At 42.1% G+C, this 25,914-nt stretch overlaps 1 protein-coding gene across 23 annotated transcripts; it reads left to right on the top strand.

Moving 5' to 3' along the window:
• Nucleotides 1-1,830: 1,830 nt before the first annotated feature.
• On the top strand, nucleotides 1,831-25,634 carry sorbs3 (sorbin and SH3 domain containing 3). Of its 23 annotated transcripts, none has more exons than XM_069523999.1 (21): nucleotides 1,831-1,961; nucleotides 10,829-10,901; nucleotides 11,639-11,824; nucleotides 12,020-12,092; nucleotides 12,615-12,748; nucleotides 13,260-13,323; nucleotides 14,380-14,418; nucleotides 14,509-14,596; nucleotides 15,944-16,052; nucleotides 17,605-17,658; nucleotides 17,822-17,929; nucleotides 18,595-18,638; nucleotides 20,127-20,194; nucleotides 20,771-20,832; nucleotides 20,970-21,016; nucleotides 21,159-21,273; nucleotides 21,366-21,491; nucleotides 22,870-23,406; nucleotides 23,538-23,641; nucleotides 23,760-23,866; nucleotides 24,314-25,634. In XM_069523999.1, the coding sequence occupies exons 2-21, from the start codon at nucleotides 10,890-10,892 to the stop codon at nucleotides 24,373-24,375; spliced, it is 2,139 nt and encodes a 712-aa protein (XP_069380100.1). In that variant the 5' UTR covers nucleotides 1,831-1,961; nucleotides 10,829-10,889; the 3' UTR covers nucleotides 24,376-25,634. The 23 variants fall into 23 exon arrangements, with proteins under 23 accessions (XP_069380100.1, XP_069380095.1, XP_069380091.1 ...); XM_069523994.1 differs by having other exon boundaries at nucleotides 20,124-20,194; XM_069523990.1 differs by having other exon boundaries at nucleotides 11,636-11,824; nucleotides 20,124-20,194.
• The last annotated feature ends 280 nt before the right edge of the window (nucleotides 25,635-25,914 follow it).

Below are 25,914 nucleotides of genomic sequence, written 5' to 3'. Positions count from 1 at the left end.
AATATCCCCCTTTTCTGAGAATTTACTACTGTAACCAATCCTAATTTAATCCGAATAAAAAGAGAAAAAAGAGAATAAAAAATGTATAAACATAAAAACAGCAACAACCTTTTCCGTTGATGCACTTAAGGCAAAATATGCCTCATAAACTATATATGCAGATTTCATGTATTCCTCATAAAAGCAGTTCAAGATGTGACTCTGGAGCTATTGGCTGACACCTCGTCACATGGGACATGTGAAGATGGACTCTGGGGAAAAAGACAGAGATGAGACCTGCTTTCTGATCTTGCGGCCAACCATGTTTAATATTTATTTTGGATGGCAGAGCTGGGAACTGCTTCTGCACAGAGGGTGCAAGAATTCAGCAAGCATCTGCAGACTAATGTGTCAGGAGCAGTAAACTGGGAACTGCAGAGACGAAGGGCCTCAACAATAGCTTCACACTTTCACTGTAGTCACAGAGAAACAGATGATCTGCTGTGAGGATACTGTGGACGTAGGAAAGCAGTAGCACTACTTCTTTTGGCTTTAGTGCTTTAGGGTGTATTCATGCAGGGTGGGGAAGTCGGGCCTGGTACTGGAACTGAACATGGAAATACTGAGACTGTGTGTGTGTGTGTGGGTGTGTAATCCAGGTATTCCTCGAGTTGTGGGGACATATGGCTGGTTACACAGTCAGTAAATCATAAAATGTCAATCTTTTGACATTTTAAATTGAAGACATGTTTTGAGGTTAGGGTAGGGTTAGGGGTTAGGTGCAGTGTTACGATTGGGGTTAGGTTTTTTATGTAAAGTTAGGTTTACATTTGGTTTTGAGTTAGAGCTGGGGTTATGTTTAGATTAGGTTTATTGTCCAGTTAGGATTAGGGTATAGGGTGATGGTTAGGTTGGGGACAGGGGACACCTTAAGTGTCAAGAGGAGCATGGACAACAGGGTACACATCATGGGTTAGGGTTAGGGGTTTTCTTATACATCATTTAATTATGGCCAACAGAGGGTGTAGGAGGATATCCAGATGAATAGGTTTGTGGAAGATTGTCAATGATGACTTCTGAGGCGTCTTAATCGAATCTTGATCTCTGGACCTGTTCCTCTACCGTTCCCTGTGGCGAGCAGTTGAAGGTGGGCCACTAGAGCGGTAGGGAGGCAATCACAATCCTGCTACTCCTAAGAGTGCCTTAAGGGGCGTTAAGGGCAAGGGTTAGGGTTTGGGTTTATGTTTAGCTTTATCTTAGGTTAACTTAGGTTTGCTCATAGGTTTAGGTTTAGGTTAAGATTTGGTTTAGGTGAAGAGGGTTTTGGTTAAGAGTAGGTAAACGTTAAGGTTAAGTTTGAGGTTAAGGTTGAGATAAGGGTGTGGGGTAGGCAAGTATTAGGTCAGTGTAACTTTGTCTGGAGACATGAATGTATGTGTGTGTGTTCTCTCTCCTGGTTGTACAGATTGACCTTGCAATGTGACAAGTGAGAAAGAAAACTGAAACATCTGGATCTCATAGATAAGCTTTTGGTCTTGGTATGAAAGTGACCCTCCATCTGAAGACAGTGACTGATGCCATCATGATGCATGTGTCACTCAGGCCTATTTATTGAAATCGCCGTGGAGATCGCCTCCTCTTCCGCTGCATGTAAAACACTGGAGGGCGGTACCACTGAGCCTGGGCCTGTATGGGAAGCTCTATTATTTCCAGCTGTGGATGGAAACTATTACTGAGCGCTTTCTCCATGATGAGCTTCACACACACACACACACGTACACACACTCCTACGAGCACCCAGTCAAACATTCAGGCCCACGCTGAATCATTCACTGAGGAGAAAAGACACTGTGTTGGCCTTAGAAAGAGAGAAAAGGGAGGGAGTGTGTGTGAGAGAGAAAGAAGAGCAGTGGTTCCCTCCTTCTTTTTCATTCACTTCCCCTCTCCGTCTGCTCTGAGGAGACCTCAGCCTGCACTCGCCTGTAAGTACCGCACAACTTGTGCTGCCACTCGAGCTAAAGCATTCGTATCACAGGGAAATACATCTTCACAATTCAAAAAGAGGTTTGTTTTTCCTCTGTTATCGTCATGTGACAGACTAGAGTTGTGATTGAGTAGTTTTGTGCTGCACTGCTCCTGACACAGATTTCAGCATCATGTTGTTGTTGTTGTCCTTCATCACTGGATTTGTATTATCACTGGAAACCACTGTGACCAAATAGATAAAGCTGTTTATCTTTGACCTGTCATTGTGATTTCCCCCTGAATGTTGTTGAGCAACAGTAGAGTGGTTCTATGGGAAATGGTATGAGGGTGTATGAGAAAGATTTTATTTTATCATTGTCAAATATTTTATTGTTTGCTTGTGGTTGTGTCTGAAAGCTGCCTCCTCCTTGTGGTGTTACTTGTTTTTGTCTGTAACTTTCATGAGCGAATATTTTCCGCTCTGTCATTTTTTTCACCAAACTTCTCAAAGTGAGCATCCTGTGAGCAGCAGGTCCCATGAGGATTTATCACTGTACTCGAGGGATGTTTGTCCTCGTTGTCCAACGCTGTGAGTCTTGGGACGTGCACGGCTCAGAAGAATGTTGTTTACTGCTAAAATAAACTCTGATGCTTTTGTGTTTGTGTTTTGACATTCCACAAGTCGTACCTCAGAGAGCGACCTGTGGTATGAATGACACATACAGCAGTGTATGATGATGTCCAGTGCTGCTCCTTATCTCTGCTTTGCGGCTTGTTTATCTGTGAACTCGTAACTCTCTGCTTATATCTTCCTATTTAATGATGATTTTATCTTGTGATTTTTGCAGACTTGCTGTCTCTTGTTTTCTCTGAGTATTGGAGTTGGTAAAAAGAAAAAGCCCAGGGCTGTAATCATTGAGTAATTTGATTTTTGATTACATAACAGATTTATGTCATGGTTTATTCACTTGCTGGAATCTTCAGCTGTCAGGATTTTTAATGAGCTGCTGCAGTAACGTACTGGCACATACCTCTCAGTGTGTTGGGCCTTTATACAGAACTGTGCTGGAATCCATCAATGTGAGGAGGTGGGCTGAGGGTCATGGCTCTGTCCTCCTGTACTGACAATGTTGCCCTGTAATAAATGCCCTGTCTTTGTTTGGCGAAGAGACAAGGATTCAGTGTGGGAGACGTGTTGAGTACAAGGCCAAAGCAGCAATCACGGCTTGCGTGATTACCTCATTTAGACCCTGTTAGCTGCGGAGTGGCAGGGTGTCAGATGTGGTCACAGCGGGGCGAAGGTTTGCTGCAGTGGGACACAGATTTTGAAGGGGGGGGGCCTCCGGTGCTAAAGCCTGCGCTGGCCTAGCTCGCCACTTCAGGTTCAGCAGCTCAACCGTTTGGCAAAAACAGCCCAGTGAGGAGTACAGGCTCAGTAAATGGATATCTGCCCCGCTGCACCAAGCCAAACCACTGAATTATTAAAAAAGCTGAGGACTTCAATTTCAAGGTGGAACTGGGCAGCATGCACACAAACACACACACACACACACACATGCATGCACAGTTGTGTCTCCATGCCTTCAGAGGACATCACATTGACATGTATTGATTTCCTGGAGACTTACTCTAACTCTAACCATAGTTACTATTTGTCTAACCCTAACTCTTACCCAAACCTTAACCTAACCTTAAATGAAACCATACCCTAACCTAACATTACCTTAAACCCAACCTTTACCTAACCTTAACTTAAACCTAACGTTAACCTAAACATAAACCTAAACCTTAATCCTAACCTTAACCTAAACAAACCATAAAACATGTCGGTTATGGGGACTTGCCGTTTGTCACCGTAAGTCCCCATAGTGTGTTAAACAGATACACACACACTTGCATATAACATTTTTCATGAAGGTTTTTGCCAGGGCTTAGAATGACATGTGGCTTAACAGCTGATTGTGTTCGTCAGCAGGTGAGCGGATCACTCACCTGCAGGGTGGACCTTGTCACTCAGTCCTCGTGCTGCACACTCCAAAGTACAAGTCCAAGTGCCAAAAACAAGCCCGTCAGCAGGTTGGATTTCAAGTTCTGCAGTTGTTCGTCTCTATTGGCAAGAAATGCAGGAAAACTGGTAATCCTTGTTTAATTTGGGCAAGTGGTACACGCTGGAGCACCAACGTGCTTTGAGAATGTGCTCCATTCCCTTTTGTTGTAGGCTCTGGGGTTGGAACAGTCAATCTTTCTGGAAATCGTCTTATCAATACACTCATTGCATCTTCAACTTGGATAATAATTTGATGTTGAAAAAGCAAATCATATTTTAATCTTTGTCCTTCAGTCGTGTTACTGCTGGTGAGTGTGATCATGTGAGATAAGTCTACAGGAGTTGTGGTGTCAGCGGTTGATTAGATGTTGTTGAGTAACGACTCTGAAACACTTCCAGAGCTAGTGGAACAAACAGAGCTCCTATTCTCCTTTCCTGCCTGAGACCTGGCCTTTGGACACACACACACACACACACACACTGAAAAACACATACACAAAAGGAGAGGGGGTGGGCATGGGAGAGATAAAGTTAGGAGGGGGTCCATGAAGTCATTGGTCAGTGTCTGGGCGGTGGAGGTGATGAACTATTTACGTTCCCCCTTGGTTAACCCTGCGCTGTGAAATATCACCTTATCGCAACAATAGGGCCGCTTCAGTGAAGGAGGTGCCCCGGACTGACGGGCCAAGAGCATGGGTGGCTTTTGAACGGGGGCCGAGGTGGGTTGCCATGGTGATGCCTGTCAACCGGGAAGTCCTTCGTGGTGGCAGGCAGAGCGAGGGCTCAAAGTGAGAGGGAGAGAGAGAGAGAGGGAAAAAGAGAGAGTGAGATAGAGAGGGAGCTTGTGTGTCCTGGCTAGTTTCATGAGTGAGAGGTGGAAGGAGCAGGGACGGTCTGCGGCGTGGTTTACGTGCAGGACAGAGAGGGAGAGAGGCGCAGAGGGGCAGCTTTGAAGGTGAGTGCACTCTTTCCCATGGGAGAGCAGGGGAGAGGGAGTGACATTCAATGTTGTGATTGCATGGGAGCTTAATTTTGTTGGGCTGTTTTGCAACTGTGTTCTTGAAGGTTGAGTGAGCTGTCATGTCCCAGGTTGATGCTGACTGCTCAGGGCTTGTACACGCTGCTCTGCAGGATTAGTGCTGCAGCCTTACCCAAGAGTTAGAGGGTTGCTTTTGCAGGGCACCTGAAAACAAGTTGACCCATGTGATGTGTGTAGTTTTGATGATTGAAGAGGATTGTGGGAGAGCAGCTCTGAGTTCAGCACAGACAGAGAGAGACAGAAGTTACCTATTAACCTGGAGATGCTCGTTCAGGGCTGGTTGAAGTGCTGGGGCTGGTTCAGAGTGGGTTCTGTGACCCTTCTAAAAGAGGGGGCACAGTGGGGAGTGTTTCCCAACATGCCGTCCTTTAGAGCAGATATCAACCCTCACGGCCCCTGGACTGTGCAGGCATCACTGGAGGCTCCCCTTACTGTCAGGGTGATTTCCACAGCAGACTCTGATTCCCTTTGTGATATTACTGAGGGGTCCAGCTGCCAGCGCTCATATCCACCAACCGCACTCAGCTTTGAAGATACAAAATGACAGGCGTGAGGATTTGCGACGTTTTCCGCTGGATATTGTGTTTTGAGCGTGTATTTTTCAGTCAGATTTTACTTTAAGGGATTAGCCAAGCTGATAAAGCTGCACAGCTCTTCAGCCCCAGTGTTGGGCTCCTCTCGAAGAAAAGAGGCTGTGATTTATTGGCATGCAGCTCCTCCTGGGAACAAACCGCCTCTCCATTGACAAGAAGCACACAGACTGTGACTCCTCCTGGTGCTCAGGCTTGGAGGAGCACCATACAAGGTGGTGAAATACTCCCCTTCTGATAAATGTGTGTATCCCCCCAATAACTGCATATCATGAACTTGCAGCTCCAGGACCTTTTATGGGCTGCGTACACACATCTGTGAAGTTGCAAGCGTGGTTGTGCTATCGGCATCGCAGGACCCTTAACATCCCCCACGTAAACCACAGACTGACTCATCTCATGTGTTTAAAAACAAATGCCAGTTTTTTCTTAATCCACCTAATGTTCTTGCAAACACCTTTCACCTGTTTTATTGCAGGATCTCTTCACTTTTATTACTTTGTTATGTAACTTGTTGGCCAGCAGTTACATTAAGTGAGTGTTCACAAACAGGTGATAAGACTTCACACGTCACATTGTTCCTGGGTAATATCCAAGAAGTAAACACTTCATTAAAGGAACAGAATCTGATTGCACTTTTTTTAAGAGTGCACGATTAGAGTGTTTGAAATTAACACCTTCTGCAAATATTGAGCGTATATTTTGGCCGGCCTGCTTTGTGTAGATCTGTGTATCGGACTGTTGCGGTGCAGCAGAGTGCAACCTCGCGGAGTCAATGATTAACCGCTCAGCACCCTGACACAGAAGCTGAGGAGAACACTCGTTCTAATGAATGCAGATCAGCTCAGTTCACCTTTGTGTGTTTTATTTAAGTCCATTGTCCCCGCTCTTCACCAACACGGTCTCCAACACTGTGATTTATGGACAACATGATCCTCCCTCTGACCACAACTCATGACTTTCCTGATCCAACAGATCACAGGAGTCTGTGACATATATTCATCAGGGCGTGCGTGGTCACCTTGACAGCCTCGTTCTTGGTGAGAACAATGTGGGAAGCTCAGTATGTGGTGGAGGAGGAGGAGGAGGTCATCGCAGGTCAGAGTCCTCGCTCAGAAAGATCTGCTCTCATCCGTCTGTGGAAGAAAGAGGAAATGAGGAAAGTTTCATAAATAAAGAGCATTTTCGGAAGGGCACTTTTTAAAGTTGAGCTCTCAGTAGTAGTTGCAGTGGTGGAGGAAGTACTTTTTCTTTCACTTTGTTTTAACAAAGTTTAAATAAAAAGATAACAATCTACTCAAGTAAAAGTACCACATTCATTTTTCTTCTTGTAAAAGTCCATACTTGCAGAGATTAGCCTCTTCCCTAATATACGACTACATCGTTAATTGCGCCTAAGGGAATATTTTGTTTGATACAAGAATAATACAAACTCTTTTGCTGGTGACCTGTCCAGGTTATACCCTGCCTCTCCCCCAGTGTTAGCTGGGAATGGGTCCAGCTTCCTGGGTGACCCTAAAAGGATAAGCGATAAAAATAACAGATGAGTGGATGGACAATACAGACTCTGTCATATCAGTAAAGAATGCTGCAAATGATGCTACTGAAAACACTTTGCATTACTAATTGTTGTTGATAATGGCTGAGTCTCCACCCCTTTATAATTCATTACAAGTGTTTCTTCACCAGTGATGCAGCTGCTGCAATGGGCGGGGTCTAATGTTACCTCCCTACTCTCATTAGATCAGTGAACCAATTCCCCTCTGGTTATTGGTTACTTTTAAAAATATATAAAATAAACTGAACATGTGTTGTAAAAATGTAGTAGAATATAGAGAGAACAGATATTTACTCTTACTATATAGGGAGTAAAAGGGGAACTATCTGAAAATATATGATATATGAAAAATATATTTAAGTATAGCAAAGTAAATGTATGATGGAATGATTTTTTCTTGTCAGATTTGTCTTGTTTTTTTGTTACTTTAACATGTGTTACTTGTGTTTGTGTTTTGTGGAAACAGTGATTCAGAGGAATCTCAGGGGTGTGGTGAAGTTCACTGACCTTGTAGCTGCTGAGTCAGTTTGGCTCAACAGCTTCAGATAACAGTCTGGTTCCACATCCGCTCCTTTAAGATATAAAGAAGAAGAAAAGAAATCCACACCCCCAAAGTAAAACAACTTTATTTTTTATGTCTTAACAGAAATGTTTCTTTTTAAATAGATATAGACTTATGTAGACTTCTGTTTCTAAGATTTACAGATTTTAACATCTGGTCCAGAGACCGGATGAGTTTCCTGGGAACAGAGGCAGACATTTCCATAAAATAATCCCTTGATTCTCATTTTGCAAGTCCTCGTTTGCCCTGCTAAAATCTAAAACATGAGCCGAATGCTTCATGAGAAGTGTTTTCACGACACCAGTGTTGAAGCAAGACTTCATCTCATCTTCACCTGAGTCGCACATGGGCCTTTTATGGCTCTGTTTTTCTTCCATCACAAAACCGAGGTGATAATGGAGCTCTCACCTAGCAGGGGTTTGACTTGTAAATACCTGGGCTGTAACGTCCACATATTTCTGAGCGATAGCATCAAGGGGCTCACACACGGCCAATTCTGGAGCCCTGTCTACCATGTGAAAGCTCATAGCCGCCTCCGCTACTGAGTCGCAGCAATTACATAAGAATGCACTGAGCATTCAGAGCAAACCCAGGGAGAGCCAGACAGGGATTTTCATTGCTCGATATCAACACTGATTTTTCCTTATTAGGTAGGATTGTGTTTGGTGAAGGGGGGAATGCGTGCAATGCTGGCGTCTTTCTCTGTAAAATGTTTGCTCCCCACAGAAATGAGACACAGAGACACTGTTATGACAAAGTTTAGTCATCAGGATGCAATTCCATGGGGCAGGGGTTTTTAGATGTTAGACTTCTGAGTGTTGCTAGAAAAAATATAACAAGAAAAATTCAAATTTGACTCATTTTTATTTTATAGACTGTAGATAAAAGATCCCCACGCCAAAAAATATCCTGGATAGGAACACTGCCATTGTGCACACTTATAGGCAGAGTCTGTGCAGCGGCGATCGACGGTCAATCATGATGTTACACCCTGTTTTTATAGATTCAAATAGCCAAACTTACTGTGACAAAACTAACTGGGACACAAACACACATCAATGTAATAATAATAATATTAATAATAATAAAACAGGATAAAACAACTATGAAATTTAACAAACATTTGTTTTAAACAAGATAAGAATGACCTTAAATGACAGAAGCCATGTTTTAGAAAATTTGATTTGACATGTTACTATTATTATCATTATTATTATTTACATGCAAACAAAATCTCAGTTTCACAAAAAATTAATGTGTTGAGTTTGAAGAAAATTTGAGAAGCAGGGAAGGTCCAAAGAAATATGCTTTCGAGTTACATAATGGGAAATGTAGGATCCAGTGTTTTGGGAGGTTCAGGTCATCTCAGCCACAAGTTGTTTCAGTGTCTTGTTGAACTGTACGGAAGCTCAACATTGCACTGGTGGAGTGCTTTGTTTTATGAATACATGTATTCATAAATACATGATATTTTATTGTGTTGTTGTGAGCAGCAGTAAAATGACTATAAAAATTCTTGAGTACAATGTAATCGAATGTAACCACACCCGTTGTGAAATGCATAAATATGGTAAGCAGCTGTCATGGAGTCGAGCAGCTACTGTTGATGCTTGAATGGCGCAGTTAACTTTTTGTTTTCTAAATTAAACAGGCGTGTTTGGAGATAATAATTCTTCAAAATGCCAATGAATTATTCCCCCAGTTATTTGTTCATCAGCGTGATGGGGCCTTCAAACTGAGCAGCAGCCATTAGAAAGTATGCAGTGTCGCCCATTGTTAGACGGATAATCAGCTGTGTGATTACAGCGATGACAGATCATTTATCAGGAATGACAGTAATGGTATTATCGCAGACACAGACCACCACTTCCTATAGTTTTTCTGTTATGTAACCACATTTACTGGGAGATGATGAGTCTGATAGAGTGATTACTGTTGTCTGGAAACGAACATTGATTCTCTCACCACACAGGCTCAGTGATATCTCCTAACCTCGTGCACAGAGACACACAGTGCATGTAGTTTTCTCAGTCTTGACCACAATGATTATAGACTCTAATGTTCAGCTACAAATGCCACATGGAAAACTCATCAGTGCGAACTCAGCCTATGGTAGCCCGGCTCACACTTGGTTATTTCTCTCTTGCCAAGCTACAAAGCCTTAGTTTTCACCAGAGCATATAAAATATCATGTAGAGGGCAGGGTTAGAAGGATGGAAGGATGGAAGGATGTTTTTTCTTCAAAGATCAGTAGTCTCCACTTTCAGTAGCTTATCTTCTCCAGCATTCCCCTCAAGTCCAGCTTATTACATCATTGTATGACAGGGAATAATGAGGTAATCATGTGCGTCACACTCATTGTTTTTGGTGGGTTTTTCCACGGCAACAGGGAAAAAGTGGGTGACGCTAACTTTCCCTCTTTGGAATACTGGTGGGATGGGATAATGGAACAGTTGTCAGCTCTGCCCATGTTGTAAATGGGATTCATGACATGCAGACTTTGACTCAAAGAGTTAAAAGAGGACATGTTACAAGATTCAAAATAAACCTTCAGATTTATCAGTTATTTTTACAGACATTGATTAAAATTCTCAGATTTAAACAATGAAAGAATGTGCAATACTGAAAACCTATTTCTGTCTGAGCTACACTCTCAATTTCCTGTCTGAATTAGGACAATTTTATTCATTTTAAGCAATGCAACAATCAGGGCTTTGAATGTGAATATTTGATTTCATACAGAAATAATTAAGAGGTAAAACAAAGTTGTTTGGGACTTTCAAGCTCTCTAACAATTTATCTTAAGAAGTAAATCAGTCATTAACTGGACATATGTCATTTAAAACCTTACTGCAAATTCGATAAAATAATTCTGGCCTGAAATGATTTGCTCAAACATTGAGACAACACACAAACTTGAGTAAAAGACCATTTAAAATTATTTTTGGTCAGCTGATGCTCAGCGTTGAAGGTGCTAGTTTATTTCCCTCTGCTAACATATACAGTGGTTAATATGCCTAGTAGGAATACTCCAAATTATTTGATGTTATTTCATATTAAAATGTTTGTATTCTCTGTGTCTGTGCAGATACTTTTGATGCTGGGAACTAGAAGTTGAAATCCATCACACAAGGACTTACACAGATCCCATGCAGTCTCAGGTAAAGCCACTTTTTAATATTTCATCTCAAACTGTCACTGTCCAGAATAACCAGAGAACAACAAGTCAGTCAAGTCCAGTGTCACATCAACAATAGGCCATTGGTGCAGACAACAATTCTCCCACTAGCCACTGTAGATGAGAGGCACAGGGGCTTTCCCATGACCCCCATGACCTGGCAACCGCACAGAGTGACCAAAGCACCTGATTGAAATATGTAGCGTTCCTATACAAGGGCTAGTCTGCCCATCACAAGTGGGAGGAGGTAAAAATCCCCATGGAAACCACAAGACTATTCCTAACCCTGCTGGACTTTAAGGTTGCCATCGACGACCCTTTCCCAACCTCCAGACCCCCGCTCCGCCCTCTGGCTGGAGAATAGCACAACCCGGTGAATAGGGAGTTAATGGGCCCATAATGGTGCTCTCCTGTTTCAGTGCCCCCACTCTGCACCTTGAATGAGGCCTTTCTGCCGTTGTAGCCAGAGAGATGATGAAGTGGGTGGAACACCACTTCCCACTGCTCCTGCTTTAAATAAATTAGAGGCCTTTTCATCAGAGCCCCCCCCCCAACAGAGCTCAGTTATTCTCAGGAGAATAGCTGCGTCCCTAACAAGTCCACATGACCTCCTACAGAGCGTGGTGTTTATCCAGGGCCAGCAGGAGGACGAGACAGGAGCAAAGTTCACACATCGTTGTTGTTCATCCATATTTTCCCCTTTTCTTACATGTTTAGCAGCTTACGGAAGTGGTCCATGATCCGAATGGATCCCGGTTGATCTTCTCCAGGGAGGCTGGAGTTTCATCAGGGCAGCAGATACTAACTTCTCCAGAGATGACCCACGAGGTGGTCATCTCCCCTGGACTCCCTACTCCTCCCTTGAGCCCTTTTAGCTCAGCAAGACTGCCATCTGGAGAGTTCAAGGTATGAAGATAAATGTCCTGCAGGCTGTGATAATAACAACACTGAGGCGGAGTGAGTGGGATTCAGTAAACAAGTGCTCCTCCCTGTGGAAAACTCAAGCATCACAGGCTATAGACGTGTCCTAAACTTTCAGCTGTTAGTTACATTACAGATGTGTATTTTGACTGATTTGAATGATTCTGCTTTTCTCTTCAGGTTTCCGAAGTGAATGGAAGCGGCCCAACAGCTCTCAGCTTTGGATCATATTATGGCCCCTCACAATTGCATGGTAAGAATATTCACACATTCATACATTCATTCATTCATTCATTCAACTTTTGACTCGGGGATACATTGAGGTAGAGACCTCCCTTTTAATATAGCTGAGAAAAAAAAACTTACATACAGTATCCAGAATTTAATTTAAAAGAAATAAATCTATTCAAACAAAAACAGCCAGAGTAAAAATAGGGTGAGATAAAAACTTAAATTACAATAAGCCTAACAATTTGGCGGAGTTAACTGAGCTCAATAAAAACAGTTGACACCTGCAGTGTAATCCATTTACTTGAGTGTGTTTGATGTTTGATGAGAGTCCACATTAAAGGACAGCAGTAAGGTGACGTAAGAGGGTAAAAGACCAATAAGAGCCATATCAGGTAATATATATTTTGACGAAAAAGCTTGAACCTCTGGGTTTATCGTGACGGAGATTGAAAGCTCATGAATGGTTTCATACTCCACCTGAAATTAACACATTTCAATAATGAAACATAAATACTAAAATTGCATTGTGGTGACTGTGACTCAGGTGGACTGTCCAATGGTGTCCATGGCTCTGCCACTCTACCACGCAGCTGGGCTCCCACCAGGGAGGAGAGGCTCATCAAGTTCTCTGGAATCGGTCCAGTGGATGAAACTGGGATGCCCATCGCCTCCAGATCTGTAAGACAAAACAAAGCCCTGCTCAAAATAAAACACAAGCTTTATAGAATTATTAAGACACTTTCATGCCTCCGCACCCATGATGGCCAGTTGCCGGAGGCATTATGTTCTCACGCTGACCGGCTGTCCCATTCTTGAGGAACACGATATCTCAAGAATGGCCGAAGGATTGTCTTCAAATTGGTGGTGTAAGGTCGAAGGGCAAGGTCATGGCTTTACAAAAATGTCTTGGTCTCTCGAACTTCATCTTTAAAGTCTGTCTTTGTTTTTTGGGGAGTTTCCATTTTTTGGAACATTTAGTTTGATTGACTGTTCAGATTTCAGTGGTCAAACTCAAAGGTCTGGAGTTATAGGCCTCCATCTGGTTGACGGAGGCCTATAACAACACATTTGTAGTCAACAGTATTTGTAGTTTGAATATACTCTTATTATATCCTACATGTTACATTTCTCAAAGACTTATTTGACAGGTTTGTTTACTTTCTGCACCTCCCCTCTCTTCTCATACCAGAGTGTGAACAAGCCCAGAGACTGGTACAAGAGCATGTTCAGACAGATCCACAAGAAGCCAGAGGGTAAGCATGTTCCTCCTCCTCCTCCTCCTCCTCCTCCTCCTCCTCTTCTCACACACTCAAATCCAGAGTGAATTCCTCTATGTCAGTGTCAGGTACAGCTGAGGTGATCCAGCAAACAGACCAGTGCAAAATCAAAATGAAACATAATGAAACATCCCTAAAGTCTGATGTCATTTTTTTCATTAGATCTGACAATAATTCTGATCCCAGCCACTTGAAAATCTAGCTCCTCATTTTTCTCGGTCACATGTTGCGTAATAGAAACGCATTCCTCGTTACTTGTGTGGTTGATGGCAGCATCAGAGCAGAGAGAAGGTTTCAGTGGGACGTTTCTGCCTCTGTGATTTGTCTTCTTCAACAATAACACATTTCACTGATGCTGTGTAACTCATCATGTGAACAAACCACTTGTAGAAGTGCTGGTGATGATCTCTGCTGGAGCAAAGCCGGGATCACTGTTGTACCGAGGTGAACCTTCCACTAAAGTAGTTAAAATAAACATTGGAAAGCTGCTTTTACATTAAGATATCAGCAGAACTAATATCTGCAGAATGACTGCTTTGACTCGTTTAAGTAAATAATCCTGCACTGGTATGTTTGTTATTTGAGAAGAGAGTGATAAGAATTATAGAGTTAATACAAGAGAACATACTATCTGACTGTTCATCAAGTCACATGTGTTGAAACTTAACTTAATTTGAAAAGTCTATATGCACACTATATGCACACACTACATTTGTATCTATGTTCATGTGAAAATGTGGAATTTCCCAGTACAATTATGTAAAATGTTGCTCAAATATAATTACATTTTAGATTTAGATGTATCTTCTTCCTGCTCATTATTCATTCATGGAATGTGAATAAGTATATTGTTTTGTTTTATAAATTTGTTTTTTTTTTGGATGACACTGAACTAAGCTTAAACTAACACTAACACTAAAAGTGGGTTAGGTCTCACAACAAGAAAGAGTACAAGTGAATGTAAAACAATGATATTTTGATCAATTTGTCAAAGTTCTCAAAAAAAGGGTCTTTTATGTATTTATTTAATAGAGCTGGAGCTGGAAGAGTCTGAGCAATGGTCAGCCGAAAGTAAGTGAATTCACCAAAGTCCACATTGTTGTCCTTGTCCGTGGATCCATAATCAGTTTATACTCAAGACTAATCTGCACTGATCTGCAGGGCTCCAGTTATCCGCCAGCACGGAAGAAAGCAGCGACACAGACAAGAATCTGTTCAGACTAACACCGTATGGAGCTCTACCAGACTGGTGAGTTTGCACTGATTTGATATGACTGCTTCAGGGTCACAGGGTGGATTAACATATCCCAGCATGCATTGAAGAGAAGACGGAGGCAAATTGCCAGAGCATCACACGGCACATGCCGACAGATTGACAATCACTCATTTTCTGGGCAATTTAATAAAGTTGTGAGTCAACCCGAGCAGCATATTTTTACACTGTGGTAAGAAAATTAAGCCCTGGGCCCCAAAGCATACACAGAGGAGTTCTCAGAAACAGGAGGCAAACTTTAAGGAACAGACATGTTGTCTTATTTTACTCTGGCTTAGAGGCTCTTGTGTTCTCTAAAGTATGAGTATATAACTACAGCCAGCATCCAGTTAGCTTAATTTAGCACCAAGACTGTAAAGATCTTAGACTGTATATAAAGATGGATGACATGACAGCTCCCCAAGAGTGGAGCCAATTGGCCTCAATCGCCACCTGGTGGCTGGCTGCAGTATAGATGAATAAATGAATTCCACCTACTCTAAGTCACAAAGACATAACTAAAAAGTGCATGTCCAATAAAATGTTCTCAAAGATGATTTCTGTCATTTTAGATAATTATTATCACACTGATGTTTGTTTAAGTCAGCTGATGTTTTCCAGTAAGTTTGGTTTTTAATTTGTTATATGATGCTATAAAAATGGGGTGAAACATACACAGCGCATATTTGGGATATTTCAGCTTCATTTCTAAATAGTGCAAGCGAGGAAGTTAAGATGTCATCCATCTTTATACAGTGTATATATTCTTGGGGTGGCTGTGGTTCTGGAGGTAGAGCGGGTCATACTCAAACCAGAAGGTCAGCGGTTCAATCCCAGTCTCCCTCAATCCACATGCCAAAGTGCTCCTGACGGCTGTGGCACCAGTGTATGAGTGATATGTGTTAGAGACAGTGTTGTGCATAGATGCACTGCATTAATGTCTGAATGTGTGGATGACAAAACTGTATTGTGAAGTACTTTAAGTGGTCATCAAGACTAGAAAAGTATATGTACATATGGTACCACTGAATTTTGAAAGAGAGGAGTTTTAACATTATACTGATGTTTATTTTTGCAATAGTTTTCAATTTCTTTCAACAACTGCTTGTAGACTACACACACACACACAAACACACACACACACATATGCATTCAGACTTCTCATCAGATAAAGTCTGCAGGAGACGTCTTCACCTGAATACCAACCAAAACTCAGGCCAAGTGGAGGGAAAACGTGTGGGAGAGACAAGTTTGGATTTGTTTTTACAGGCGTTCACAATGAAGCCATGATTAAGTTGCTGTCTATGGTGTGTGTGTGTGTGTGCGTGGGGTGTTGTGTTTCAGGAGCGAGGATGTAGATAAGCTGTCAGACCTGGGAAAGCAGCACCCTCAGCCGAAGAGCATATTCGACTTTGAACCGGGAAAGAACAGCACTTCAGAGATCCAGAGCCAGGTACGACCTCACATGCAGTCAGAGTTAAAAAATAAGCTGTGATGTCACTCTGATTCCAGCAGAATAAAATGCCTCTGCGTGATCCTCTGTATTTCATCAGTGTTAGCTCCAATCACAGGAATTCTTCTTGTGGTCTCGCACTGTTTACTCCAGTGTGGATCTTAAAAACAGGTTTGAGGATGTGCACCTTTTCTTTAAGGATTAAGACTTTAAATCCTCGTGTTTCATGTTCTCACGCGAGCTTTCTAATGACTTGTGAGTGTGATCATTCACCAGTGTACCAGATGAGGTGTGCTCGCTCCTTTAATTCTTTCATTCATTTAGAGACAAGAAAAGACACGATCAGTATTTTTATTATCGTTTCTAGCCCGTGACACGTTGACTCATGCAGTATTTGTTTACCTCTGGGGGTAATTTATTGTCTCGCAGAAACTGTGCGTGCAGCCGCGTAGTTTCTCTGTGTTTAAACACCTCTCGAGTTTTTCTAACGGCTCTTGCAACATTGTCCCAGATCTGGTGCATATTGTTCTGTGTGTCTGCGCCTGTGAGTAAAGGAATCTTTGTTTCCACTCCCCCACGGGAGCTGAAGTGTCTTGTGATCTGTATTATGGTGTTAACCTCTTGTGGTGTATAATGGCTCACAGCATGGGGACTCATTTAATTTCCTCTCTATGATAGTGGCCAATGTTCTTTCCTTTGGACGGCATTGAAAAAAGAAAAAAGAGACCATATCAGGTGTTGTGCTGCTTCACAGGGACACGACAGTCTGTGATGGTGGCAAAGATGACTTCGAGTGAGGGGAGGGTCTTAGCATTCAGAGAGACATTCAGCCAAGGTTTTTACAGATAAAAACAATGAGAGCAGAGTATAAAGAGTATATTCATTTGCAGCACTAACTAACACTAACTTTTTACCCTAAATGTATTGTAGCTATTTGGGCTACTAGCTAGTATTAGTTTGCCACATTATTAGTGATATTTCTAAGGTATATCAAGCGATTATTCATTGCTGAAAAATAATACAACTATAATAATAATTAACTTCAACACACCCAACATTCAACCCAAAGTAATGCCCTTGGCTGTTAGAATACATAAAGTCTTGTTCATAAAACAGCCTGACCTTTTCATCATCCATGGGTTATTCCCTGAGAAAACTGTGAACATGTTTAAAATGTCTCACAATGCTAAAGAAAAATCCTGCATTCACCTTCTTCCCTGACCCACACGTCCTTCCACCACGTTTCATGGAGATCCGCTTTGTTTTGTTTTAATGTAATGTTGCTTACAAACCAACAAACAGATAGAGGTGAAAAACTAACCCATTTGGCATAGATCAAAAGTTATCGTAGCAGTATGACTGGGATTTAACTGTTAGAGTGACAAAGGAAAATATGAGCCCAATTGGTTGACATTGGTGAAAACTCCCAAACAATTTTTTTTAATGGGCCCCCAGAGGCTGAGACAGTGCCTGCTTGATAATCCAGCATTGGTTGGTAGGTGTATGTGAGCAAGTTCAAACACTAAATGTTGTTTTCTTTTTATCTCCTCAGACGTATTTGTCCCCGAAGATACAGCCTGAGAAATCAAAGTCTCCTTCTATTGAGGTGAGCAGCTTTGACTTTCATTTCTGTCTTTCTGGCTTTTTCTCTCCACCAAGATTGACATTTTTAAACGATTGAATAAGGGACACCATTAGCTCCAAACACCAGACTCTGTACTTTTGTTTTAATTGTTCCCCTTCCAACTCCACCATTCCTCTGGGCTCAGGCCAGCCTGGTCTCTGAGCTGAGTCGGTTTGAGGCTGAGCTGGACTCGGAGATCCAGGGCCTGGAGAGGAGGCTTTCCCAGAAGAAGCAACATCGAGGCCGGGGTGAGGTACTGAGCCCCCCTCCTGACTCTCTCTGCTGAAGCATCCCTCCTTCCTCAGTTCTAGCAGAATCCCACCTCCACTCTCACCCCCCATCCCACTCCCAATGAAAGCCTGTGTGTCAGTGAGATCCTTCTGCTTGCTCAAGCTTTGATCACGTATGACATGTTTCTCCCTCTGTGACCTGGATGACAGCCCTGATATCGCCTGCCTGCCTTGCACTCCGATTGATCTGCTGTGTTAATCACCCCCCCTGCACGCCAACCACCCCCAAACAACCCACCCCCCCAGCAATCTGGCTGGCAAGGAGGAAGAACTTTTCGAATCAGTCAAATCATCAGCCTTAAATCCAAATTTTTGATTTTGAAATTCCCCTTGCAATCCTTCACCAGCTTGGATGTAACCCTGACAAAAAAATTGTTGTAGATTCTCATGCTGTGCCTGATTCTTGTCTTATCAAATCAGCTTCATGGGCTGAAATGTTTCTGAGATCACAGGCAGCCCAGACAGATGATGAGTGGTGCTGCTTCTAGCACAAGGAGGATAGGACCCAGGGGATTTCTTGCTCCCATGGGAGTGGTCAGCACCTCTACTTTGTCTGAGTTGTTGTGAGATTTCCTCCGAGCTGTGAGATACAGAAGTGCCGTGTGTTTAATGCTCACTCTGCTTGCAGGAGGCCAGAGGCCGGGATCCAGCAGCTGAAACTGCAAACTACAGGTCAGTGACAACATTCCTGAAGAAAGCAATGTGGTATGATCACTCCTACTGATAAAGAGTTTGTCATAATGACTTCACTGCCCCTTTAACCATGTTTTTATTATTCAAAATGCATTTTATACAGTAGATTCCATTGAAAGAGTGAAAACAAAGTGATTTTCTGCATTAATTGTGTTGTGTTTCATGACAGAGTGCTATTGTATCATTGTGCTCAAAGTTCGCAGATTACACATACAGGACAGTTATTAGTAGAGTCAGGGCCTTTATACTGACTATGAATGTGAAATGTTTCTTCTACTTATTTGTAGTTATTCTTAAGTTTTTCTTGTTTCTTATTCCTCTGTGCTGCCAGGATGTAGTTTATGCATCAACAAGTGGACAAGTGGAGTCCAGGGAGACGGACAGAACTAGTTTTAATCATAATTAAATGTAAATCCTATTTTTGATGGAGATGCATAGTAGCTATTAAAGTGGTGGTTGTATTATATGGAGACATGCAGGGCAGGTTAATGGGGAAGCCTGGGTCATTCTCCACATAACAGAGCTCCGAGCACAACAGCTGGCTTCTTAATCTACTTTGATTTCGCCTCATCAAGCAGAAGAAACTGCCCATTGCTTCCTGCTTTAGGAAACCGAGCACTGTGATTGGACCGAGCAGTAATGCTTTGCGGGCTACCTGTTAGTTGATCAGGTGACTCTCTGCGTTAGACGCTCTTAGGAGGCTGGTGAGCTGTAACAAGCTCAAGTACAGTATTTGTTGCTTCAAACAGCAGACAGCATTCCACATTTCTCACCATGTGTGTGTGACGCATTCTTGGCGGATTCTCGCTGTTGTTTGCGAAGTTGATCTCATGGGTTTTGACCTCACTGATGAGGTGGGACAAGGGGCTTTAACGTTTTTAAGAGTCTGTTGCTAAGGACGTATGATATTAAATCTTGCATCAGCGAGCAAAGAAACAGTCCATTTGTTTTTGCAGTTTCCTGTTATCCGGACGAGCTGTGTGTGTGTGTGTGTGTGCACATCCAGCTGCAGACCCTGGAATCATTTCAAACACTGGCTGGAAATATGCAAATGAGTTGGGAGGAAGCCCTGCAGGAAGCTTTTTTGGGGGGTTTTGGGTTCATTCTTAACTCAGGCACAAAAAAAAACCAGACTCGTGATTCTGATCATGAATTGAGTTTCACGGCTGTGAAGATAATTTATACTGCAAACCTCATCCAATCCAGATTCTCAGTTGAAAGATAACAACACGAGTCACACAGTATCATCGACACGTCCTTTTAGACTGTGTGATTGTTTGTCTCATCTCTGTCCAATGTATGAAATCCAGGAGCTGCAAACTTCTGCAGGAAAACCACACACACACAGACACACACACACACTGTGTGTGTGTCTGTCTGCCCTTTGAAACCCCTCTTCCTCATTGGCTGACACATTGACAGTAATGTAAATATCAAACACTAATCATTTCCTGACTTGTTCAGCAGTTCACCAGCATCACAGCAGCCTGTCCATCGCTCTGTCGGCACGTCACTGGCTTCTGCTTCCACATGTGGTAAATAAAGTTTGTTTTTCTCCTCAACACACATGCAAATAAACCAACTGTTCCATTTGATAATGATTTTGAAAAGAACCCTTATTTAAAGTCTATTTCTGTCAGTACTCTCCACAAGTTTCTTGATCCCACACAAGAACACATGCACTTTCAGTGAGCCAGCCATCAGCTGATCAGGCTGCTTATGTATCTGATAAAATCTTGAAGTAAACTAATGTAGTCTGACGGTCTCAGGATCCTCCTTCATTGCCTCTGTTGTCTCCTGCTCTGGTATTTTACATTTTAGATGAGGCTGATGTGATCACGGAAAGCTTTTGCAGTGTTTCTCCTGTAGAAAGAGAAAGTGCTTCAGATGCAGATGGGTGTGGAGGAAGCCCACAAAAAAAAAAGGAAGTGAAACTCAAAAGAACTGATTACAGATTAGCTTTTTCCAATTGTTTTCCTGGAAATTGCAAGATCCCTTTAGAACTTTGGCCGTCAAGACTGTGATTGCATTTATAGCAACACGTTCAAAAACAACATGTGTGGAACAAAGTAGCATGTTTTAGACTCCACTCATTTCACTGTGCTCTACAGTAGAACGTCTCTCCCCTGCAAATGAAACCATGGAGCTGCCGCCAAAGAAAGATGAGAAGAAGGTGCGTTTGTGACCTTTGTGTGACGTGAAGGGCTGGGAAAGATTTTTGTTTTTGTGATCTGAATAGACCCTAAATTGTTCATATGATAAGGGCATCTGTTCAAATGACCGCTAAGTGAATTTGTTTGTTTTTTCCAGATGAAAGCAGCGCGAGCCAAGTTCAATTTCCAGGCTCAGTCCCCCAAGTGAGTTCCACTGTGAGCTGGTAAAATGATCGCACATGTCCTGTCATACGTACTCATCTACATCGCTGAAAGGAAGTATGAAGTTATGGAAATATCAGATTTAAAACTCTGGATTAAATCTAAATTCTCTTCTTTTCTTCAGGGAGCTCACACTGCAGAAAGGCGACATTGTTTACATCCACAGGCAGGTTGATGCCAACTGGTTTGAGGGAGAACATCATGGAAGAGCTGGCATTTTCCCCACATCTTATGTAGAGGTGAATTATTTAATGTTTCACATTTGATCTGCAGTGTGTTTTTTTTAAATCTAAACCCATGTGATTAAAAACTTTTCTTCTTCCCCTCATAGATTCTTCCCCCTACTGAGAAGCCGACACCTATCAAGTCTCCCACTCTCCAGGTGTTGGACTATGGAGAAGCTGTGGCTCTGTACAACTTCAACGCAGACCTACCAGTTGAACTGTCTTTTCGTAAAGTGAGTAACCTCGCTGGTCATTGGAGCAGCCACAGACAGGAAAATGCTTTCCTTCCTCATCGAGAACTTACAAAGGCTGAGCGCAGCTGTTGCTTTACTTTATTACTTTATTTGACAGTGCATATTTATAATATTTCTGAAAATATGTCCAGAGTTAGCTACAGAGGCTAAGTTTGATCTGTAGTCCCTGGGCAGGGAATAAAAGTGCATACATTAGGAATAAAACCACTGAAAATACAGACAAAATATAAGTAATGGAAACTATAAAGACACACATATCTGTCTTACATGAAAGCAAGGGCAACAGCTCAAGAGGAACAATGTGACAACAATAAACAAATAGCAAGACATCACAATATCAATATATATATATTTATATAAGACTTGATGCATGTGAACATTTTGCACAGATACATTGACCAGAGATTCAGCACAAGAATCACATGCAAGACAACAGATAACACAAAAACCTATTTTAGTGTTCACAGTTTTTATAATAAACCAGGCTCTTTATATGGAGGAGAATAAATGGTAGTTGGCAAAGTTTCTTATGTGTTAAAGTAATTTGATCCAATCCTGTGAGGCTCTGACAGATTGGCCCAAGCTAAACTGTTGACATGTTGTTGTACAAATTGGAGACATTGATGCTTGGTGATGTGAGCATGTTAATTAGTGAGTGTTGGAGGCACTGGTTGATGGATTAGCTGTTTCTTCCCCTTGTGCTGAGCTAAACTAAACGATTAATGACTCTGGCTTCAGTTGTGATATCATTTTTCTCATCTAATTTTCTGTAAGATTGTTCTTTTCATTAGTCATATATGTGTTTATGCCAAGACATTTTTGTGTAAATCTCCAAAAGTATAGTAACAAAATCCCCCAACTTGAGCCTCAGCTCATTAACTGACATTTAAGATTGTTATGATTTCATGGTAGTGATGACAAGACTCCACTGTATAATAATATCTGACTAATCAGTCATCACGATATAGCCAATGAGCGAGCCAATGGTATTGCATATTTACAGACAGGATGAAGAGTGATATGAATCTTTTTAATCTAATTCTCATAATAATAAAGTAATGAACATATTTCCCAAAATATTACACAGTTTGTCTTTTAAATTATTATTAAAACTAAAATTGGGAATTTGCACCAGGGGTACACTTATACTGTATACAATGTGGGAATGAAAAGTGGCTTCATGCTGTCAGAAACTAAAAGTTAGTAACAGTAAAGATGGTCAGAGTGAAAAGCTCCTCTGTGCAGATTTAAAAACATCCATAACATGTTCAGAGGTTTGCGATGTAAGACTGATGCTGTGGTCGTTAACTGTTTGTGTAATTGTTAATTGTTCAAAATCCTCTTTATGTCTCCTCAGGGTGAGGTGATCAATATTACCAGGCAAGTTGATGAAAAGTGGATGGAAGGGAGGATCTCAGGGACCAGCCGGAGCGGCATCTTCCCAGCCAACTACGTCCAGGTCAACAAGATGCCTCGCACCAAATACTCCACAGACGACTACTCACCAGGCCCCATGTCTCCCGTCTCCCCTGGACCCCAGAGTCCAGGACGTCCACTCCACTCACCCCGTTCACCATTTTCCCCCACCTCCCTCAGCCCCAGACCTGAGCACTCCCCCCTGAAACCATCTTCACCTGTACCTTACAGCTACCCAGCTTCACAGTCACGCTCTCCCACCCAGACAACAGCACCCAGAGAAATGGCAAATCAGTGGCCGCACAGCACCTACAAAACTGCTTCACCCACCAACCAGAACAACCACTGGGCTGGGACACACTTGCCAAACCAGAGCTCCGCAGCCAGAGCAGTTTCCCCCTCCACTCAGTCCTCAGCATCTGCACACAGATCAGGAGCCACAGCAGCGAACACTTCCAGATACACTGAACCCTCGCAGGTCTGCTCTCACTGCCTCTCTGAGAAAGTCGCTGCACGTCCTCACCCATGGTGTTACTGTTTATGTTGACCAGAGTGTGGCTCATCATTCCTCATTTCGTAATTCATGACATGAGGTTTCTGTATTTTTAGGGTGCAATACCAAACCAAGCTGCTCCGTCTAATCCACATGTCAACTCCCTGCTGCAAACACACTTCCCAAACAACTCCACTTCAACAGTGGTGCAACGCCAACCGTACGTCTTGAGATTGAAATGTTCTTGTTTGCTCACATTGTTGCAGTGCAGACCAGTTTTACAGCTTTGTTGAAATTGTGGCTCGGAACACGTGTTTATTTTATGTTCTTAATTTTAGATACAAAGCTGTTTACAACTACAGACCACAGAATTCAGACGAGTTGGAGCTCAGAGAAGGAGACATTGTACAAGTGATGGAGAAATGTGATGATGGCTGGTTTGTAGGTAAGAATAAAGAGTTATTTGAAAACTTTAACTCCTTAAATATATATCCTGTGAAAACCACATGGTGAAGGGGGCTTTTTTAAAAGATGGGTGACAAATGGAACAATTTCCTTATCATTGGTCCCACGATTTGTAAATTATTCAGGTGTTTCCTTTAATTTGTTCCCTTCTGTAGATTGTACAGCAATGTGGAAAGTGCACACACACACACACACACACACACACACACACACACACACACACACACACACACAAATTATTAGATAAATAATAAGTATTTTTTCAATATAATCAGTTTTGTGGTGTCAGTAGCCCCTCTAGTGGACACCATGAAACATTGCAGATATAATTGCCATGGTAAACTGTACATTGTTTTAGATTTTCAATATGTGTTTGAATGTGTGTGTTTATATTGTGTGACCACAACCTGTGCTCTCTTCTCTGTAGGTACGTCAGAACGGACTCGTGCTTTTGGGACTTTTCCCGGGAACTATGTGGCACCAGTTTGACTTCCAGGTTTCATTGCTTGCCCACGTCCATCTGGACTCATACGAGCTCAAACAATCACTGCCGCACACTCCAGCAGATCCTGCTCTGATTCCTACAGTTTCTCTTCATTCCGTCACCCACCACCTCACTCCTGCCTGGTTCAGTCAGACCTGCATGTTCCCTCTGCCTCCCAGAGCAGAGGTGAAGGCAGGGACGCTGTGTGGTGTCTCACCTCCCTGCATGGGTGTGTGCTTATGTGTGTGTGTTGCTCTGAGACTTGGAGAATGTTTTCACAGACACTATTAGAGAGGAAATAATGAATGCTGACGATACAGTTTCAGAAGCAAACGGCCGTTTTTGTTCCAGGAACCTTTGCTGCAGGAAAATCTGCATTCCTTCCCACTGAGCAACACGATTCCTTCCAATGTCCTCATAGTCAGGCTTTTGTAGTCACCACAGTACTGTCACCAAACCACTGCTGAGAATTTTGAATGAGAATTGGACATTTGTGTTTGTGCATTTGTTTTATACTAATGTTTCCTTCAAATATACCCCCCCAGATTTTCTTTCAGATCTCTGAAAATACCCTGGGCAAGATTGCAGAAACCACATGAACATCTGTAGATGTCGAGATAAGTTTACAGCCTTCTTAAGGCTTTGCAGAAGAGGAACTATAATTACAGCATGCACTTGTTTCGAAAAGGAAATGTGTTCATTATTCAAAGAGCTGCCTTTTTATGTTATGTTTGTCCATCAAGCTATGTAGTGAAATGCCAAAAGTGAAAAGTAAGAGGGGGATAATGGTCTTTGCTGTAAAAGTTGTACCTGATCATCTGTGTTGAAAAGCTTTAAGTTTATTCTTTGCCTCCACAGCAAACGCTTAATTGTTTTCAAGTAATGCTGTATGTGCCAAATCCAACCGTCCATGACATTAAGTTTTTTAATCCTGTATTGAGCTCCAGCCCCTGAATTTCTGCCACATTTGCTACCACAGCTCTCACAGTGTTTTCTCTCGCCGGTGCAGCCTTTGACGAGTGTTGTCTCTCTAAGCCTAATTACAAATCCTCATCACGAAGTCATTTTATTTGATATATTCATGATTTCACTGTTTAAAAAAATCATGTATAATGAATCATATATAGTAGACAGAGGTGGTGATTGTACAGACTGTAACATTTTATCCAATTAATATATATTTGCTTTTAAAAATCTGTATCTCATATGTATGGTACGTATTTTTTCTAAAGCAGTTATACATTACAGAGTGATGTTGAAATGAGTTTGTGTTCTTGTGTGTGTCTTTCTGTATTAATTCAACAACAGCATGGGTGAAGATGACTAACAGGAAATACAGATATTCATATGGAATCACATATCACATGACAGAAAAGTTTATTTATTTCATTTTGGAATTTTCAAGCTCATGAAATAGCTAGAAATGCTGCCCTGCAGTTGTGTGTCACCGCATGTCTACATACATTTACTTCCAGGCTCATCAAGGTCACTGTGACCTTTGACCAACCAAATCTAACCAGGTCATATTTGAGTCAAAGTGACAA

Source organism: Paralichthys olivaceus, chromosome 4 (assembly GCF_024713975.1).
Source record: "Paralichthys olivaceus isolate ysfri-2021 chromosome 4, ASM2471397v2, whole genome shotgun sequence".
In the NCBI taxonomy this organism is placed as follows: Eukaryota; Metazoa; Chordata; class Actinopteri; order Pleuronectiformes; family Paralichthyidae; genus Paralichthys; species Paralichthys olivaceus.
The sequence above is the reverse complement of the archived record's forward strand: the minus strand, read 5'-3'. Positions and strand labels throughout refer to the sequence as shown.

Coding starts and splice junctions, on each gene's coding strand:
- sorbs3 (XM_069523990.1), top strand. Junction 14,419..14,508: donor TGAGCAATGGTCAGCCGAAA/GTAAGTGAATTC, acceptor ACTGATCTGCAG/GGCTCCAGTTATCCGCCAGC. Junction 18,639..20,123: donor GCTGAAACTGCAAACTACAG/GTCAGTGACAAC, acceptor TGACTTGTTCAG/CAGTTCACCAGCATCACAGC.